This window comes from Sturnus vulgaris, chromosome 12 (assembly GCF_052056855.1).
Source record: "Sturnus vulgaris isolate bStuVul1 chromosome 12, bStuVul1.hap1, whole genome shotgun sequence".
NCBI lineage: Eukaryota > Metazoa > Chordata > Aves > Passeriformes > Sturnidae > Sturnus > Sturnus vulgaris.
The window spans coordinates 3,622,033-3,638,360 of NC_142254.1; the positions used below are offsets into that span (position 1 = coordinate 3,622,033).

Sequence of the window (16,328 nt, forward strand, 5' to 3'; positions counted from 1 at the left end):
GGAATGTCACAGGTCTGCCGTGAGCCACCTGCCACAGGCAGCCTGGAAAGCAGGCTCAGTGTGTTCCTGGAGTTTGAGTGTCAGCCACCCCTGCTCTCCCCTTATTCAGGAGGATTTGTAGCTGCAGGATGCAGAACAAAGTTAATCCCATGTGGTCTTTGTCCTGTGGGCAGCTGTAACTGCATAAGAGTGGAGCTGCTCTGTGAAACTCTGACCATTTTTTGTGTGTTTCTCCTGATTTCTTCAGGTTTCCTTTATTGCTGTAACTTCCTAACTGCTTTGCAATGGAGGGGCTGTCTTAGCTAGTTTTCCCATGCCCAGCCTTCCAAGGAATGTTGTGAATTAGAAGAACAAAACAAAGAAGCCATTTTATTTTCTAGTGTTTGGCCTCCTCCCTGTTTGCCTGATGCTAAAGGATTGAAGTGGAAAAGCTGATGGGGGTAGAGGGGTAAGCCCAGAGACTTTACAGGGTGAATGGTTTGTATTTTAGTAGAGCAGGATGTAGATTTTGGATGGTGTGTCCTCCTTTGGCATCTAAATACTGAGGCAGAGTTCTTTCATTGAGACTGACAAGAGGAAGTAAGTTTAGTTTCATAAATAACCTGTTTAGACAACAAAAATGTTGTGATTTGAATTCAAAGCAGCAGTATGATTCCCTGTTCTATTTTCCAGTAAAATGCCTCTAACAAAGAAAGAATAGTGGAGAATCCAGCTCAGGTAGAATAGTACTAAGACCAAAGATGAAAATAACTCAATTAAAGATCTGTTTAATAAAAACAGTTTAATGAAAACTAATAGCTAGGGTATATATTTGGCATAGCAGACCATATTACCAGCAGGTGTTTCTGTTATTAAATTGAGCAGAGTTGTGCTTGGCAACATATGCAAATTCAAAATTTGCAGCTTCATAGATTACTGCTTCTTTTTGTCCACAACAGTTCTAAAACTTCTGTACAATTCAGATTTATTTTTGGTTGCTAATACTGCTTTAGAGTAATTGTCACTGTATCCAACTAGGATTGAAATCTATTATACCCAAAGAAAATAACTGTAACTGTTACTAATGATTGTCCTCCCAGGTAGAAGGTTCTTATTCACATGCAGTGGGTGTTTTTTGCATGGAAGTCATTTTGAATTTAATTTTGTGTAGTCCAGAACAGTGGAACACCATGTGGTCTTGCTTCACTGTTGTGCTGTATAAAAACAGTAGCTGATTTTGGTGAATTTTTAAAAAGAAACTGGACTGTAAACTGGAATTTTTGACAATAGCACAACAGGGAAGGGTATGAGAGCACAATCTGTTTTACAGTTTGTATAATTTCAAGATGCCCATATGAATTATTCCCATTCAGATTGTCATATTTTAGTCAAAGCACTGCTGATCATTATTAATCTGCTGTAATATCTGCAGCAAAACAATTCTTCTCAGGAATAAAATATTAATGACAGAAGTTGAAGATTTTAGTCCAGTTCCTCTGAAGAACAAATGCTTTTAGGGCATGTTGTAGCAAATATTTGATATTCACAAATCTTGCTGAATGGCACTGCAGTATTATTTTTCCCTCCTTGCAATTCAGAAAGCATTACTGTGTTGAAAGACAGATTGGAAAGTAAATCTTGTCAATGTATGTTTTTAAAATCTATTTGCAATCTGCTCTCTCTCTTCTCTATTGAATGGAGTTGGCTGTACTTTTTTACTGGTATGAATGTTCATCAATTAATGAAGAAACAAAAAATTCAACAGAAGTTGAATACTGACTCTGAGTTGGACCCAGCAAAGGTAGCACAGCTTTCTGTGGTGCTTTAATTCTAGTTTTGTTGGTATAAATGGTTAAGGCATTGCTACTACTTTGGAAATAAAGCAAAAGGCACTAAAGGATGCACAGACAATACTGTCAATCAAATTGAAAATCTTCATTCTTTCAAGATATTAAATAAAACTGGTAGGATTGATTGCCAGAGCTCTCGTTGGTCGAGTAACCTAACCTTGCTCAGCACAGCAGTAACCTATGGCAGGAGGTGAAAGGAAAGGGAGTATTTGGGTCCTGCAGACCCCCTGTGAAAGCAGCAATCTGATGGAATGTGAGGTCTCTACTGCAAACCTGGGAGCTGCTCTTCCTGCCCCACAGACAGAGAGCACTGCAGCATTCACAGGCCTCACATAATGCTGAGTTACTCCCAAGGGTGTAAAAACAGGCACTTGGAACTGCTGGGTCTTTCAGCCCTGAAGTCCCCCTGATCTTCAGATACCTGAGCAGGAGCTGCCATGGCTCAGGGACAAACCTGCAGCTTTCCAGCTCAACATGGGGATTTTTTCACTACTTTAATGGATTCTTCAAAGGTGTGGCTTGCACAAGCAAATACATTTAGATATCTTTACAGACTCAACCTAAATTGGTTGCAGGTTTTTTAGCCTTTCTATACTGAATGGATTTTGGTTTAAGGCTTTTTTAAATCTTTTTTCCCTAATTGTAACATGCTCTATATTGTAACATTGTACAATTCTGGTTTTAATAGTGATTTTTGGGGAATAAGCTGCCTGTACCTTGTCTGATTTTTAGTACCTGCACGGATTTTCTCACAGTTCAGTGTTCAGGAATTGTGCTTGTTATATGTTGTAATTGGAGTTGAAGTGCAAAGTTCACAAGTCCTTCAATCTTGACACTGCATCAGCTGTAGCTGACAGAGTGCAAACCTGCTAGACATAAATTATGCTGTTTGCCCTGAGTCTTATCTAAACAGAGTCTTTTCTGAGCTCAGAAGATTGATAAATTTCCACACTGCTATCACTCCCTCCAAGCACTTCCTTCATTCTGTCAATCTTTTTCCTTTTTTCGTCTTCAACATACACCTGTTTTGGAAGGAACATGCTGTAAAATCTATAGTGTCTGCCAGCACTGCTCCAGACATGGAAAAAAATCCCTCCTCTTGCTCCACATCTGCAGCTCTTCTTATTGCTTTGTTTAATGTTTGTGCATGGCAGAATGTTATCCTCATGTTGCTCCTGGTGAGTGACAGCTCACCTTGTGCAGGGTTTATACCTGGGAGGATGCACTTACTGCTGAAAGCCTCCACCATACTGATGCAAAAGGAATGGCACAGTACAGCTGAATAGCACAGGGCTGCTCAGCATTTTGAAGAAGTCCACATTTCAGACATGGTGAGGATCAATCTCTGTTTCCCATGCCTGTAAGGCAGGTGCATCTTTCTGGGAATAAAGGGATGATTGTAGAAGGAGCCCATCCTGGTTCAGAGCTGTGGCACTGGGGCTCCAGGCACAGGGCAAGGTCAGCTCAGGTAACTGGGCTGGGAAAATCAACAGGCTCTTCTCATCATATGGCAGCCAGTTTGCAGCCATGCCACAGTTGTAAAGTACAATCAAAAATGGCACCTCTGAATTAGGCATCCATGCAATCATCTTGTGCTCATCCCTTGAGCCATGTGCTCATCCACACACTAGATGAAGCTTTGAGCAGCTTCACTGTTGCCCAAACGTTGCCAGTGTTAGAGTACAGCATTTGGGGGGTTTGGCCCATGGCAGAGTTGCCTTTCCTGGTGCTGCAAGACACCAAGTTCAAAACCAGAGCAACTACTGAATATTTCATGTAGTGGGCCAAAAAGAAAGCATGAAAATCACAAATACGACAACTGTTTCTCTAGCACCCAAATGAGGAGGGAAAAGATAATTGGTTTAGTATTTAAATTATGTTTTGGTTTGTTTTTTAAACTGGGTCTGATTGGAATTTCAAAAGACCTATTGTTTTATGTCTGATATGGTGTCTGCCAGTTGGCAGATTTTAATCTGTTCCAATGGGTTGCTGGCTGGACTGGGATTGTGTGTTCTGTCTGCATTTCAGTGGCACTGCCAGGGGACACTGGGCCTTTTGTCCTTGTCTGTGGACACTTGGAAATTAAATGTAACTTAACCTTAGCACAATTTGGGGAGAAGTTACTACAACCTTGCCATACTCGTTTTTTTTTAGTAAGATTGTGACATCTGTGTTGGCAAAAAACCCTCACCCAACAACAACAAAAAAAGCCCTGTTAAATCATTTGTGGTTTAATCATTGTCACATTACAACCACAAAGTACCCTAAGTCGTGGCCAAAAAAATCCTGTTAGTCCTTTTCAGAGTACTTTCTGACCAAAGTGGCTAAATACCACGCAGTAATTCTAAATTATTTTTGTATGCTGTTTCTACTTTATGTTCTCAAATGGCTTCTAATAAAACTTCAGATAATAATCACTGGGATAAAAATACTAGTGATTTAACAGCAACTGTGGAACAGTTTATAGTGTGATGTGTTATAGCAATTCATCTTTTTAATTCTACTGTTTAAAAATTTATGGTATATTCATCAAAAGATAGGAATGCTTTTGATTTCTGGTTTCACTAGAAGTGTTTCTTTCTTTTTAGAGGAAGGCAAAGAGGGTACAAAAATCTCCTCCATTGGTGTGATCAAAGAGGCCACACATTATTGCAGAGATTTTTATATGATGTTCCAGAGTCCTTGAACCTGGGGTTTTATCTGAAATTTTCTGGGGTTTGGCAAACAGATATCAGAGAGGAAATATTTTCAAGGAAATAAAATAATATTAGTTTTATCTTTTTCCTTTCTTTCACAGTAATATCTAAGAGTATCAGATAACATTTAGCTTTATGGGGATACCTTAAAAAAAAAACTTTTGGCAAACTTAATGCACTAAGCTTGCCATTTCACACATCTGCAAACCTCCAATGTACTGTTTGCATGGTGTCTGAAAACTAATAAACTCCCCAGATTTTTGTTGTTTAATTAATCCGTGGTCTGTTTTATTGCATTATTGGACATGTCCAGTGTCTGTTTGCTGCTGTGTAGTTCATTCACTCTGTATCTGAAGGAATCTCAAGTGCTTTGGTTGCTGGAAAAGGTGGGTTTTGACCTGACCTCTGTGCTGAGCACGTGCTGCATGGCAGGGAACAAATCACAGCCTAATGAGCCTTGGGAGCTGAGCTTTCCTGGGGAGCCAAGCACTGGTTCAGTGACCTGTATTACCCAGTATCTCATTTGGCAGAGAATTAAGAAGGAAGCAGACACCTCATCAGCAGATTTTCCTGAGTACAGACTCATTTTGGTACAAGCTGTCAAAGTCCAAGGACCCTCCAATCTGACTTTTTAAGCCTCATCTGTCACTGGACTATAATTGGTTTATAAATTGGCTTAAAGATAATAACTGAACTAACCTTTCTACACAAAAACCATTTCTGCAACTATCGTAGAAGTTCTTACACAAAAAGCATGTCTACAACTATGATAAACTTCACCAAAGCCTAAAAATAATAGTCCTGAATAATTCATGAGTAAAACATCCTAGTGAGGGATTGGTGGGAGGTCAGTGCTGGCCCATGCTGCAAACAGCCACTGAAGTAACTCACACCCCCGATGGTAGAGGCCCTTTGTGTGGAAGTTGTTGTGATATTTGGTTGGTTTTTAGCTGCTTTTTCTCCCTACAAGAATGCTAATGTGGTGTTTGACTTCTCCTGTCAGCTTGCAGCAGGGCACAGAAGTCTCTGCTGGACCTCCACTAATCCAAAAGCTGGTGTCTGAAGGTTAAGGAGCCTCCATGAATTAAGGATTCTTTGCACAAATTTTTGTACATTCAGCACTGTTTGGCCAGTGTTCTTGTTCCTCACATCTGCAAGTCTGCAGTCTGTTGGGCAGATTGTTCCCTGGCTGCCTGCAGACTCTTTGTTACTGTTTTCTTGAACATGCTAAAGCTATCCACACACGTGTGCACAGACATCTGAGCAGAGCAGAGACACCTCTGGGCTGTGAGAGGGGCTCACATATTCTCACTGCAGGTCCTTGTGGCATTTCCAGGTTGTTAAGTTGCACATCGTGTGAGAATACCAAAAAGTTCTGTTCATGGCTTCTTATCAGGTTGTCAGGTTGATGAAGCTACCAACTCTGCTATTTAATTTTTCCTCCTTTCTCTGCTTTTTGCAATTATTGGAAGTTCAGTATCTACAGAGGAAAATTAGATTAGCAGAATTTAAGGACTTCTACTCTTTAAGTATACATACTAGTTATCTAAAGGACACTTGAGTGCAGACATGCCAGTCAGTCGCAGGGACAGCTGGGCTTGCACAGGCCATTGCATTATAAAGACTCCAGTTGCCAGATAAAACTAATAATAATACAGTTTTAGTTTTAAAATAACTCTAAAGCATCATATATTTCTGTTCACTCTATAATAAATGTCTACAACATATGAATATACTTTTGTATAAAATGGTCAAAGACATCTTCCTTGAATTACAGTTGTTCCTTTTTTCCAGTGGATTTTTTTCTGTACTTTCAAGCAGTTGCCTTAGTACTTTAAAATAGTTTTTCTCTTCACAAAGTTAATGTTTTTAATATTTTAAAGGCAGTAGGAAATGTTTGAAGATTTGCATTTAGATCCTCTTTCTTTGTCAAATTACCTGCTTAAGACATGGGTAGAAATCTGTTTGACCCTTATTCTTAAAGGTTATTCCTAGCATGATGGGAATCCTTTCATATCAAACAAGACAAGGATATCACCATTTTTTAAGTGAAGACCAGAAAAATCACTCCACTTAATTCACTGTCTCTAGTTAGCTCAAAATCTCTTCCTATTTTGTCTTAGCACTCAAGTAATATTCTGTATATGAGTGTTTTATGCAAGGCTTGTAGGTTAAGTGTCTTGGAGGGGGGTGGCCACCACCCCATAGTCATAACAGAATAAAGCATGAAGCCAGACAATAGACTAGAAAGTGCAATCTATCTCTAAACCAGATACATTTGCTTTTTAATTTAGACTATTTGAATACCTATTTATTTGTAAACCAAGATTTATATTATTTAGCAGGGTGCCTCCAGCAGAAGCTTAATTTCCCTGTGCCAGAGCTGCCCCAGTCTGCAGCTCTAGCAGCATGTGGGAGAGAACTGGAGCTGACATATTTCATATCTAGCAGAGTTCATGGCACTGGCTGCATGATAAAAGAGTGCTCCAGAGTAATTTTGCTGGGCTCTGTCTGAAGCACCACCCTAGCTCCAAGAGAGAGCCCAAAGCTGCAGATTTTCCATCCAGCCTCATTATTTAGTTTACAGCAGAGCTTTTTGTTGTCTTCAGTTTCTAATGAAACAGATAAGATGAATAAAAACCAAAACAGATGGGGAATTAAGAGTACTGGGCAGAAGGGGAGGAGAAGTAGTTGCACTTAAGACCAATGAGAGAAAAAGAAAAAGGTAGGGACGAGGGAAGAAGGAATTCTAATGGATTTGCTCAATGCCTAGAAATACTCAGGGTTTACCATGGCAGTCTTTTCAGTTAGGGCAATAGTGTCATTAATTTGCTCTATTAAACTTCTGCATACAAATGCATATGTGGTTCGGGTGTTTTTATTTCTGATCAGTTTGATATTTGTATCTCCTGTAGTATCTCTTTCTCAGTTTGATAAAGGTGGCTATGTGTCTTTAAGTGGAGTCTGTGGGTTTGGATTGAGACCAGCAGTGCCAGCAGAGCTGCAGAGGGAAGCTGAGCAGGCACCTCAGCTCCACTTCTCCCAAACTACTCAGCTGCATCCAGGATTTGCCTGTGTTTTGTTTTCCAGCCATGGAGTTCTGACCTTCACTTTTAACAAGAGAGGGTGAGGCTTCAAACAGTTGACCAGGGTCAGATGTTGTTACCTGTGCCTTTGCAGTTATGGCAATGAAAATAGGTGACTTGAAGTAATACTCAGCTAAGAAGTTGTGGAAGAGATCTTGAAAGAACAGCTGGTTTCCTCAGGAAAAAAGATTGAACATTTTTAGAGCAGTTGGAGTTAGCTGCAAACTGCAAAAGCTGAACCTCGACTTAGACATAGAAATTCTGTGTTCCCACAACTATAAAATAAACAGGAAGGCAAATGTGATTCAGTAATACTTTTAGTGTGACAATAATATTGTCAATATTGTAATATTGATGTGATGGATTGTAGTGATTTCAATTTATATTCAATAGAGTGGAGCCTAATGTGAGAGAGCTGTGAGGCACAGGTGAATCTAGAGAAGTGAAAATTGCAATACAATCAATATTCAGAAAGATAAATAATTACAGAATATGTTGAACAGTTGTCAAAGAGCAGCTGGTTATAGCTGTATTGGTTTGTATTGGATGAAAAACCTTAATTCCTTTTTAAAGTAGGGAAATCATAAAAATAGCACACATTTTGTGGGTGAGCATCACTCACTTGGGCACTGTTGGCTTTTGTGAGGAAGTAGCAAGTGAGAGTTTGTGTGTGCCTGTCCTCTGCCTTGTGGCCTTGCTTGGCAGGCAGCAGCTGTGTGCAGGCTGGGTGTGTGGGTGATGTGATGGGGGTCACTGAGTGCCTGCTCACTGATTGCACCGAGCTCTTTCCCAGCCAGTGCAGTGGGAGTGTGGAGGGGCATTGGTTTGTGAGAGCATGCACAGAGCAGAGCAGCCACTTGCTGCTCAGTTTGATTCTGATCGTTATATCAGAGCCATAAAAGACAGCTGAGTGCTTTATCCAAGCACTCCCATAGGATGATTTTATTTTGGTCTTTGAAGCCTCAGTACCTTCAGCAAAAAGTGATAATGCAATTAAGATATGACATTTATGTTCACAACACCCTAGAGCTGCATGTTTAACTGGATTAAAGCAAACGGAACTTGGTGGGAGTTCGGCCTTAAAAATTGCTCATTTCTTATTTGTTTAATCATGCCAAAATTGAATAAGGAAAATATTCTTCAACTGTACCTTAGCCCTAGTTGTCTTGACTCTGCAACTGCTGCTCTGTTGATGATGACTCAATGCCATGGTGAACTAATTAGGACAGTACTTTGTTACTAACAAAAGAGTTGCTTTCTTCCTCCCTCCTCTCCCCAGCACTTTGTCAAACAAAATTGTATCCTATACCAAAATAATAGCAACCTAATGTATCCTGGCACTCTGTCTCCAGTCAAACAACAGTATTTTGTAATGCTGTTTCAGTACATGTATTAGAGGAGTTGTGTTTTACACAGCCCATTAACACAAGGGAACCATTAATTTCTGGAGAGTGTCTTTGCCAGAAAGATGTGGGCTTTAAATCTTCAATGTACGTAGAAAAGAAGTCCATGTCAGTGTCGTGTCAGATGTTCTAAATGGGTATGATCATTCTTGAAAAGAATAGGATAGTAATGGTCTATGTTCTGCATTTCAAATAACTTCAATCTACAGTGGACATTCTTATGGGAGACTCACCGATTCATTTACATTTGTGTGGGCATGCTTAGATACGTTGTATTAACATCTTTTCATATCAGTCTGGATTCTAAGGTGCTGCTGCTTCTCTTGTTTGCAGTTTTCTGTACTTCACAGACATGTTAAAATAGTTTTGTCTTGTTTAAAATGTTTTTGTGAAAATGTAGTTGCTCTTTCCACCTTTGTTTTTTTATATAAACAAAGGGCACATGTCTTATATCTGTTTTTTGAAAGTTGTTGTTAATAAACTTGTAGCAATAGTTAACTCAGCTGCCTGTTTGTCTCTCTAAGGGGTCTCCTGGCCTGATATGCACCGTCTGGCTGACAGAGTCCATCTGGAGGAGCTGACTAGAATTGGCATTCTGAAAGGCAATGTAGATGACATGGTGAAGGTTCATCTGGGTGCAATATTTATGCCACACGGACTTGGACATCTACTTGGAATCGACGTGCACGATGTTGGAGGCTACCCAGAGGTTAGTGTTAGTCCATTCCCCACTCTCCTGCAGATTAACCCCCTCAGTTCCATCAGCACTGCTCATACTTTATGTGTGCTTACCCAGTTGCATCTTCTCAGAGGTAGAGCAGATGTGCATTTAAGTGTCTCCTCTTTTGTAGATGTGGTATTTTATGCAGCTTGCTCTAAGGAAATCTATTAGTTCATTGAAACATAAATTGTTTCTGATGGTGCTCTTTGGGCATTCTTAATGTGTTCAATTTCTACATTGTGTTGTTCCTCCATAAGTCACTGCTCTGACAGGTACCACCCAAGTACCCTGTGCTGTGGCAGGGCATCTCAGTCTGCCTGAGTCCTGTATTGGCAAGATTCACCTGCTCCATTCCAGATGTGAGGCAGCTGCAGGAGCCCCATGCTGTACCTGGAAGTAAATCCCAGGGGCTGTGTCATATGGAAACAAGCTGGCTCACAGCCCTGCCTTGAGTTTTGGTGGCTCATGTCAGCATGGGCACCAGGGTAGATGTACTGTCCTGGAGTGAGAGCAGAAAGAAAAAAAGTCCATCAAGTCTTCCAGTCTTTGCAAATGGGAAAGTGTAACCTCTTGTGTTCTGAATTCCTGCAGAAAACACAGAATGATTGTCTATTTCCTTGAGTTAATTTGATGATTCATGACTATGATCTGAAAGCAGAATAGGTAAAATTCTATAACCAATTAACAGCAGTGGGTCTGCAATGATAGCTAAAAGAATAAAATCTCTAAGGCTAATTGTACTTAATGTTTAATAAAGGAAGTTTGCAGTAGCTTCAGAAAGATTTCAGAAGGATTGTGTTTGTGTTAGGTTGTGGTTATTTGAGGCTAACTGTTTAAGGATTTTCAGTAATACAGTACCGAAATGGATCATTTGTCTCCTCTCATATGTAAGCTGTTCTTTTGCAACAATCTGCAAAAGAAACGAGGAACTTTACAGGTAAGGTTTAAGCATATTTTGGTGCTTGTTCATGCTGGGTGACCAGGCTACATAACAGCTGGCATTGCTGGTTCAGTTTTGCAGGCAGGGAGGAAACAGTATATAATATTTGAGGATACTTATTATGTTCACAATATAATTATAGTTGAGATACAATATTGTGATAATGATGTATTAGCATCAGCTAATAAACTTACAGGTAATAAAAATGAAACAAAAATCAAAAGCAGTCCTATTCTGCTTTTAAGGTTTCTGCACTAGCTGATACAGAAAGGATGGATGCTTGTCCCTTTATTCCTCCCAAGTGCATTCTCTCTGTGTACAAATAGAGACCTTCAGCAAAGCACAAGGACTGTGGTTACTTGGAGAGTTCATAAACTTTTAAATCCAGGACCCTACTGTTGCATGCCTTTGTTTAGATTGTTTTCACTTGTGTTGTGAATAACCTCTCTGAATGTGGTGGACTTAGAAAACAGGAGCATGTGTTCAAGACTTGGTAGGGTAAAGAGATAACTAAATTTTAGGAACAAGTGAGAAGAATTCAGAGAATGCAAAGTACCCTTCTTGGTTTTGCCTAAAAACTGTATCCTTTGAGGTTAGAGCAAGTACCTTACTGTCAAGGGAGATTTCTAGAACTGATTTCTAGAAATGTGAGTCTGGAGCAATGGACTCTGTACACCTTCCATCTCTCAGCAGATTTCAGTAGTATGACATACAAGCTACAGAATCATTTTTTGACAATAGTTTTTGTTTCCATATGATTGAATTTATAATTGTTATTATATGGTGTATTATATAATTTAAGAATCGTTTTTTGAAAGCAAACTGATCTAGCCACAATTTAGAAAGAGCAGCCTGTTACAGATAAAAATGGATATAGGGACTGTATTGTCAAATGAGATAGGCTCTCCAGTTTAATACTTACTGTGTAAAAATGCCAGAGCTCTACACAGAATTTTATACCTGCAAATACTAAAATTATTTGTTTGAGTTGGCATGTGACTGCATTCTTACATGAAGAATGTTTGCATGGCTAGTTTCCTTTCAAAATCTAATCCTAAACAGAAATTCCTTGAATGTGAAGCATGTATGAAAGCTCACGAGCAAGTAGCTAATTTGCATATAAAAGTGCACGTAGATGGGTGTATGGCATCACCTTAATTTCAAAAATTATGAATTCCAAGTTCTGCAGAAGAACAACCCCTTTAAACTCTGTGTGCAGCATTAATTTCACCTTTGGTAGACCCTTCCCTTCTCTCTGACCCAAAGCAGGAGGCCCTTTGGCTAAGATGAGGTACCTGGCTGTGGGAAGGACACACCAGGAGCCCATCAGGGAGCTGGAATTGATCAGCCTTCCCTGGGCTAGGAACCCTGATGGGAGGGTGCCATGGAAGGATGCAGGGGTTGTGCCTCTGCCCAAGTTAATCTAAACATGAGCAGCTGAGCACCTTTCCTGCAAGGGTGGGACGTGTCTGCCTGAAATGGGAGAAGGCTTATTATCCATGCCTCATTGTTTCATGAAAAAGCACATTTTGAAGACATCTAGTATACTCTGGAGTAATTTGTGGTACGTTTTAAATGTTTACCAGCTAGCGAGATCTTCACAAAGATTTTTATGAAGTCATTTTGGTGTTTATTGTACACAGAGCCCGTGCCCGTAGTATCATGTTCTTTTTTCTAGCTGGTCAAAAAGCAACTTCTTTGCTTTTGGCCAAGGGAATTTCTGGGAGTATTACAAACGATTTTTTAAAAATAAAAACTTTCCAAGTGGATATTATTCCATTATTTTCCTCAAGTGTAAACAGTTACATTTGAAATAATACAATAAACGTTAATTTCCTAATTTTTATCCGTCAGAAAGTTTTGTGTGTTCCAAAAAAACTATTTCCAGACATTGTTAGCTTAGATTAGTTATTCATTGGTAGCCAAAGATTTCTTTTTTCAAAATTGGCAATAAGTTTTCATCTTTTCCAGTAAGCTGCTTTCACATGCAGCATTGAACAAGCACTTTCTTCTTTGACAAATGTTCTAAATGCTTGCAGATTTTCTGCAAAGTATACTCTGAGATATTAGAAAATATAACATTTCCCTTCCTAATTTTTGCTGTGATAAAGAATAATCGGTTTTGGCCAGCAATGAATGTGTCTTGGAAACCTTATTTTAGGGCAACATGTTCACAGTAGTGTGAGCAGCATTGTTTGCCAGTGAAGCACCAAGTGAAGGTGCTGGTTTTGGGGAGTGCTCTGGGTTTGGGGACAGCTCTGGTTTTGGGGAGTGCTCTGGGTTTGGGGACAGCTCTGGTTTTGGGGAGTGCTCTGGTTTTGGGGAGTGCTCTGGGTTTGGGCACAGCTCTGGTTTGGGGACAGCTCTGGTTTTGGGAGTGCTCTGGTTTGGGGAGTGCTCTGGTTTTGGGGAATGCTCTGGTTTGGGGAAAGCTCTGGTTTTGGGGAATTCTGTGATTATGGGAGTACTCTGATTTTGAGGACAGCTCTGGTTTGAGGGAGTACTCTGGGTTTGTGGACTGCTCTGTTTTTAGGAGTGCTCTGGTTTTGGGGACAACTCTGGTTTTGGGAGTGCTCTGGTTTTGGGGACTGCTCTTCTTTTGGGGACAGCTCTGGTTCGGGGAGTGCTCTGGGTTTGGGGAATGCTCTGGGTTTGGGGAATGCTGTGGTTTTGGGAGTGCTCTGGTTTTGGTGACAGCTCTGGTGTTGGGGAGTGCTCTGGGTTTGGGGAGTTCTCTGGTTTTGGAGACAGCTCTGGTTTTGGGAATGCTCTGGGTTTGGGGAGTGCCCTAGTTTTGGGGAATGCTGTGGTTATGCAAGTGCTCTGATTTTGGGGACAGCTCTGTTTTTGGGAGTGCTCTGGGTTTGGGAGTGCTTTGGTTTTGGGGAGTTCTCTGGTTTTGGGGAGTGCTCTGGTTTGGGGACAGCTCTGGTTTGTGGAATGCTCTGATTTTGGGGAATGCTCTGGTTTTGGGGAGTGCTCTGGGTTTGTGGACAGCTCTGGTTTGGAGAGTGCTCTGATTTTGGGGAATGCTCTGGTTTTGGGGAGTGCTCAGGGTTTGTGGAGTGCTCTGGTTTGGGAAGTGCTCTGGGTTTGGGGAGTGCTGTGGTTTTGGGGAGTGCTGAGCAGCCAGCAGCTCCCTGGGCACGGCAGTTTCCTCGTGGGAATCCCAGCGCTGCTTTGAAAACCCGCCTGCTTCTTCTGAGGGGCTGACTGCAGCTCAAGCACTTGTGAAAATTCAGCCCCAGTGGTACTAATCACTTCAGAAAATCTGGCCCTCAGTCAGACAGAGCTCGCTTCAAAGGGTGAAAACCCCACTGGGCTTAGCTTCTGCTGTAAAATTTAATCATGGGGATGGGTTTCTCACATTCTTGCAGTTGTTTCTGGGTAAATTCGATATGGGATATAAATGAGGGTTTGTGCCTGTCGCAATGAAGAAAATGTTGTAGGTGGCCCCAAATTTTCAGACCCTGAGGTAGATGAGGCTGAAGTTTTCATTTAAATCTAGGTTCCATGTCTCTAGATGCCTGAGTTGATTCAATTTCATGCTATATTAATTGACTATAAGGCTCTAAAGAATGCTAAGTACATTTGATGACTTTCTATAATAATAAGCCAGTTAATTTAAGTTAGGTTAATAACTACTGTGATTTTCGCATCTTATGAATTAAGAGTTTAATTTTGCTTTGTTTTTTAAAATTATAAGATTTACCTTAGTTTAAAATTTTAATTCGATTCTCATAAAAAGCTGATCCTTTTGTTGCTATTCTGCATCACAAATTAAGTTTGGAGGTCTGTTTTGGAGTTTCCCAGATCCTTCCGTCCCTGTTCATGCTTGGGGAGCATCTCTGCTGTGCACAAGCTGTGTGTGGCTTTAATAGAAAGCTTGCTCCCAGATCCCAGATGACTGACTGGGAATTTAAGTCACCAAACGTCCTGGAGAATACAGGAATAATCTTGTTCTGGCAAAAACTATTTTCCTTATGTATCTGACTTTCTGCTGAAGCAGATTTCATTTTTTATTTTGTGGTTAGCATTGCAAATGATGCATTAATGTTTTTTCCTTTAAGAATCGGAGGATGAAGTGAATTTACCAAGAAGCCTAAAGCTGTTGTGTGGGGCGCTGGTGGTGCAAATTGCTTCATTTGCCATAACCTTGCAAAGCCCTGCTCCAGCTTTGGTTACCCAGGACCTGCAAACATGAAACAACCTGTATGGAAGGCACTTAGAGTGCCTTTACTTGACAAAGAGTAAAAGCTTTTCATTAGTTTTAGCTTTTGGTTTTGTTCTCGCAAGTGATTGCACACTTTGAGAAAAGATTAGGAGAAAAAACTCGCTGCTTCTAATTCATGGGAGGACCCCTTGAATGCTTTTCGTTGTTGTTGGTTTTGGTTTTTTTGGTTTTTATTCTTTGAATTCCTGCATAGCAAAAACATATATACAGCCACTGAGTAGGCAGCATGCAGGAGGGAAACAGATGAGAGGATCCTGCCTTCCACTGCAGAGCAGCACGGAAATCTCTGGTGCTTATTGTTACCTGCTGGGTCAAACAGCAACCAGGAGAGTTTCCTGCAGCCTGGGATTCTTGTGTGGGGTTTAAACCTCTCCCAGGGTTAGGCTAATAGATCTCACCCTGCTGTGTCATCTTGTGTTCAGAAAAGCTGTGATCAGTTCCCAGCAGCTTTTCCCTGTGAGGATAGATGCTGGAGTCTGGGTGTTAATGGGATTTAGGAGTTGAGCAGTGGCAGGAAAGGAGGGAAGGCTCAGCTGCTGTGTCAGTGCAGTGCCATGATGGAGACATGCCCTGTTACACCACAGAGTTCCCCTCCTCTGCTGAGAAGGGGGGTGTTAAGGACTTGAGGTTTTTAGTTGTTTGGTTTGGGTTTCATTAGTTCTGTTTAATTTTTCTTTTTAATGGAGATTCTTGCTTATGTTTCTTTGACTTATTGAAGTTTGTTGCAAAAGACTTTGTGTGCTAACAGAGCTTTTATCTGAATATTTATTGTCCAAATATTTCTGAAATTTTAGCAGCAACTAATGGAGCTTGGGTGTTTTTGAACAATTCATTCTAGGTACAGTAGGAGAGAAAAACAAAACAGTAGAGTTTTGCTTTCAATTACATGAGAAACAGTAAGGTGTCATTGGTATACTTTGGGGTTTTTGCTATACAATTTTCACTAATGGTATCTAAAGATCACAAAAGAAAAAGCCCTTTCATTTAAGACTATTGCCTACATCTGCTTTTTGTGTGTCACAAGAAACTTGTTCATTAGATTTGAAATGGTGCTTGTCATTGGTTTCATTCTAAAACACTGTTGTTGGTAGCTTTTGCAATTCTTTCTCTCATTTCTTATAAAATTCTCATAAGTTTCTTTTTAATATTCTCCTCATCTTCTGGGTTAATGCTGTAGTTGTCAACTTGGTGATTTTTACTATTTGCTATCTTTTTTTCCCTCAAACTTAGGTTCTAAGAAAAGAGAAAAAAATGTAGTCCATATGTTTTGTTATTTCCATTATGATAGCACTGCAGCTTGGTAACATCAGAGGATCAGAAAGCAAAAATGATATGGGGAGTTCTGCTCTGAACCATGCTGTGGTGATGGACTGAAATTCAGTTCCAGCTGAATCATGAGGCAGAAGTGCCTTAAATAAG

At 40.4% G+C, this 16,328-nt stretch overlaps 1 protein-coding gene across 3 annotated transcripts in view; it reads left to right on the forward strand.

Annotated features, from left to right (window-relative positions):
* PEPD (peptidase D) overlaps positions 1 to 16,328 on the forward strand; it is a 144,971-nt gene that overhangs the window by 107,033 nt on the left and 21,610 nt on the right. For all 3 annotated transcript variants that reach the window (XM_088171820.1, XM_088171819.1, XM_014881912.2), the window contains one exon: positions 9,539 to 9,723. In XM_088171820.1, the coding sequence (XP_088027946.1) occupies positions 9,539 to 9,723 (185 nt within the window). The remainder of the gene's footprint in view (positions 1 to 9,538; positions 9,724 to 16,328) is intronic.